Source organism: Papaver somniferum, chromosome 7 (genome assembly GCF_003573695.1).
Source record: "Papaver somniferum cultivar HN1 chromosome 7, ASM357369v1, whole genome shotgun sequence".
In the NCBI taxonomy this organism is placed as follows: domain Eukaryota; kingdom Viridiplantae; phylum Streptophyta; class Magnoliopsida; order Ranunculales; family Papaveraceae; genus Papaver; species Papaver somniferum.
In genome coordinates this window covers 79,648,823-79,653,703 of record NC_039364.1, presented here as the reverse complement: position 1 = coordinate 79,653,703, position 4,881 = coordinate 79,648,823, and the positions used below count along the sequence as shown (strand labels likewise).

The 4,881-nt window shown below is 34.7% G+C and overlaps 1 protein-coding gene across 1 annotated transcript in view; it reads left to right on the top strand.

Annotated features, from left to right (window-relative positions):
* LOC113294814 overlaps nucleotides 1-3,501 on the top strand; it is a 5,531-nt gene extending 2,030 nt beyond the window's left edge. Inside the window, exon 4 of the mRNA XM_026543189.1 lies at nucleotides 3,054-3,501. Coding sequence (XP_026398974.1) covers nucleotides 3,054-3,089 — 36 coding nt within the window. The 3' untranslated portion in view covers nucleotides 3,090-3,501. The remainder of the gene's footprint in view (nucleotides 1-3,053) is intronic.
* Nucleotides 3,502-4,881: the final 1,380 nt, after the last annotated feature.

Below are 4,881 nucleotides of genomic sequence, written 5' to 3'. Positions count from 1 at the left end.
TTGTGTGGTGTATCATCTGGTTCCGCATGCTAGTAATCATTGTCCTATTTTGTTAGTTTGTGACAGAGAGATAAATGATACTGATAAACCTTATAGGTTTAATAAATGTTGGTTTTATGATATGTTGTGCTGAGCTTATTGAAAATAACTGGAGGTCCAATGAAAATGGTTCGCATGATTTTAGGCTTACTAGGTGTTTCAAGAATGTAAAGTTCATCCTTAAGGATTGGAATCACAATAAATTTGGTAATTTCCAAACTCAAATTAGAGATATTCAGACTCAAATAAATAGTCTTTCCCAAAATAATGGCTCTAGTGATGTCAGTAGTATGTTGAAAGACCTAGAAAATAAGTTGGATTATTGGTATCAAGTTAAACATGATTATTATTTGCAAAGAGCTAGGGAGAATGTAATAGCTTGTGATGACAGAAACACCAAATACTTGCATGATAAGGTTAAATATAGGAAAAGAAGGAAACAAATTGAGACTATACAATTTGATTATGGTGTTTGGATTACTGATAGGAATTGTATTGCTAGTGAACTAAGGAATCATTTCTCTGCTGTTAGTAGGTCTACAAATTCACCTAATTCTAATGATTTTATTTGTGATATTGTGCCTTGTATAACTAATGAGGAAAATGATATGCTTACTAAACTTCCTACTAGTGAGGAAGTTAGAACTATTCTGTTCCAAATGCAACCATGGACCACTCCTGATCCATATGGGTATCCTCCTGTTTTTTACCAAAAAATGTGGCATGTAGTAGGTGATGATACTGTTAAGATGGTCCAAGCTTTTTTTTTCTTCAATTTAAACATCTTTTAAAACAGCTGAATTATTCTTTCATTAGCCTAATTCCCAAGAATAATGGACCTAAAACTCCTCATGATTTCAAACCTATTAGCCTAAGTATTGTAGCTTATAAGATTATTAGTAAGCTTTTTGCTAGTAGACTTAAAAAGGTTATGAATAAATTCATTTGTCCATACCAAGCTGCTTTTCTTTCGATACCATGAAAAAATGTAAAGCTAGGAAAGGTTTAATGGTTGTCAAACCTGATATGTCAAAAGCTTTTGACATGATTGAGTGGAGTTTTTTTATTAATATCCTTAGAAAACTTGGTTTTCATAATGATTGGTGTGTTATGATTTTGGAATGTATCTCTATTATGTCTGCTTCTGTGCTACTGAATGGCTCTCCAGGTGAAGTTTTTTTATCCTTCAAGGGGTTTTAGACAGGGAGATCCCTTATTTCCCTATCTCTTTATTATTGTTATGGACTGTTTTTCTAGACTAGTGGTCAAAGCTGAACATGATGGAGTGTTACAGGGTACCAAAGTTTCTATTTCTATTCCAGCTATTAGTCACCTGTTCTTTGCAGATGACTGCCTTATCTATGAAAAATCCAATCTTAAAGGAGCTAGGAATTTGGATAACATCATAAATAACTTCAGTAAGTATAGTGGACAGTCCATCAATTTTGAGAAATCAGGTATGGCCTTCAGCCCTAAAATGGATAGTAATGTCAAGAATCAAATTGCAAGTACTGTTAATATTAAGACTCTAGGTCTTAAGGATAAGTATCTAGGTGTTCCTATTCTAATTCAGCAAAATAAAATGGATACCTTTGGTCATCTCCCAGAGAAATTTTAGGATAGATTATCTAGATGGAAAGGTAAGAACATGAATCAACCCACTAGAAATGTTACGGTCCAATCTGTTTTAGGAACTTTAGTTTCACATCATGTAGCAATTTTTCTTATGCCTAAGAAACTTACTGATAAGTTAGATAACATTCATAGGAATTTTTGGTGGAATAAAAAACAAGGGGAAAATGACTATTTTAAAAAAAAAAAGGGACAATGTTGCTAAATCTAAGGTTTTAGGAGGTCTAAATATTAAAAAAAAACTGCTGAGTTAAACAGTGCTCTCCTTGCAAAGCTTGCATGGAGAATGTTAACTGAATTTGAAGCTGAATGGGTCAAAGTACATAGTCATAAGCATTTTCCTGACCATAATCCTCTTCATAGTAGTAATACTAATGGTAGTTGGAAATGGAGAGGGACCTGCAGAGGTCCAGATGTTATTCGAAGGCATTATTGCTGGGAAATTGGTAATGGGAAGAACATTTCCATTTGGAAGGATATTTGGGTGCCAACTGTTTCTTCTACACTTTTTACTAGGTTTCAGTCTAATAATATGAACATTGTTGATCAGCTCATTATTCCAAATAGTAATAAGTGGAACATGGATGTCCTTAATGCTTTGTTTGATAATGATACTGTCACTGAGATCATAAAAATTAGAATTCCCCTTTGTTGTGAAGATAGGTTGATCTGGAAACCTAATGATAATGGTTTATTCACTGTCAAATATGCATATAGGGTTGTTGATGAAGAAAGTAATATTTGTTCAACCAATTCTAATGGACCTGCTAATTTCTCTTGGAAACTATTCTGGAAATGAAACTCCCACAAAGAATTTTTCATTTCTCGTGGAAAATTGTTCATGGTTGTTTACCTGTGAGACCTAGAATTTCTAGGCATATGCATGATGTTGTCTCTACTTGTCCCTTCTGTAATAGAGCAGTAGAAACTGCTGAACACTTATTTTTAGAATGTAATATGTCTAAGCGAGTTTGGGAAGCTATGGAAGTTGCAGTGATGAATATGGTCTCTGGTATAGACTTGGTGGATTGGATAAGTAGTTGGTTTAGTAATCGTTCTCCCAATAGCAGAATGCCTAACACAACTATGCTAGTCTGTTTAGGACACATCTTATGACATATTTGGAAATTAAGATGTGATGTTGTTTTTGATAATGTTCAGATGCAGGTTAATCACATAGTACAACAGATTAAGAAATCAATCCTTGAATGGAATGAGAACTTAATAAAGCAAACTAATAGGCAGAGACAAAATGCAAGGGATAGAGCTATGGTGCAATGGCAGGCTCCCTTGGACAGTTTTATTAAAATCAATTTTGATGTTTCTTTTTGTAAAGAGAATAAGTTGTATGGGAACTGGACTAATTATGCTTAATGATGCAGGTGCTTTCAAAGGAGCCTGGTGCCTCCCAGCAGTAGCATACAATCCAGAACAAGCTGAAGTATTACCAGTGTTTGAAGAAATCCAATTGACAAAAAGGAAAGGAATAACAAATCTTCATGTTAGGGATTGCAGAAATGTTGTTGATGCTTTAAATGGAAAAGCTGGAGTAGTCAAATGGCAAAATAGCTCTATACTCAGTGACTGTCTTGAGTGTCTTAAGTATTTCAATAAGTGGGTAATCACTTATATACCCAGAGAAACAAATTGTGCGGATGATTTACTAGCAAAAGATGCAGTCAGCATGTCTACTAGTACTTGTTGGGAAAATGATCCTCCTGGGTGGATCCTATCTATTATGAGAGAAAAACGCAATGTTCAACAAATTTAGTGATTAATATAAAATCCTATTTCCTATTTAAAAAAAAAAATGACAGGTTAAACCAAGTCATGATGAATAACATTCATGTCGAGGTTGATATAGATCTCTAAATAAGTGAGTCTTATACTCATTCTCCCTGTGATTTAAAAGGTTACAATAACCCAGGTATCACTTCTAATTAAAAGTTTATTTTGTATCCCTAACAATGTGATAACAACTCGGTATATCTCATGATGTATTTTCTCAACCATCTTGTTAGAGCACTGCTCGGTCGAACTTGCATGCGTTGCTATCTCAAGCATGTTTGTCAATGTTAGTCATCAAAACTATAAGTCTTGATTTCTAGCCTATTTATAGATGTCTCAGACTAGGACATAAATTGTGTAGTTGAGCTTAGACTTCACGACGTTCATCATTTGAAGACGAAGAACTACTAGAGCTTGTGGAACTTCATCAACAAAAGGTATGTGGAGACTGAAACACATCTATCACTTGGAAAGTCTATTTCTACTTTATCTCCTATATTGAGACATAAATCGTACTACGATATAGTTTTATATTATACGCATTTGAGATTTCGAGCTGAGTTTATCTCGCTTACATATTTCTCGAAATATGTGTTGGCAAGCTTTCGCTTCGACCAAGTTCATCTTATATTCTTGACGAATGTCAGAATATGATCATGTGAAAATTGCCGAGTAACATATTACATGGTTTGTGTGATACAATCATTTGGTGTAGACTTGGAATGTTTCATTATGATTATTTCAATATCTTGAAAATTGCTTTGATGCTAATAGTGTGTGAAAAAGGCTATTGTCATCCTCTAAGAAAGTTTCGATGATTGAAACAAAGAGTTTAGAATCATGTAACCATGTTTGGATATAAACATAGTGTGTTTTCACATTTGTGTATAAGTCCAAAACCGGGAACCTGAAGTATGCTTACCCGTACGCGTACTGGCGGTTGTTGGATGTCTGGGAAAGCATGTGTACCCGTACGCATACTGGCGGAAGTCTCACGTCCGTGAATTTCTGCTGGAGTTTGGAATGTAAATTGGTATGCGCACCCGTACGCGTACTGGCGTAACCAAACTAGGTCCGGCTACTTAAGTATGAATACCCGTCTGCATACTTGAGTTGGTTACTTTCTAAAATCGGTTGTGTACATGAACTTAAACATTTATAAAATAAGAAATGCAATCTTTGCAAACCGTGGCTATAATGTTCATGAATTGATTCGAGTGAATCAAACCGATTTTGCTTCAACTGTGTTCTTGTATACTTCAATGAGAATATAGCAATTGAACGTCTCTTTAACTAGTTTCATTTGAGTCATTTGAACTAGTTATGGTTAAGATGAATAAGGTTGATATGAGAGTAATCATATGGCTAACTTCAGTTAACTATTGTCGAGCCAACATGGTGTACACATTTGGGTACGGTTAC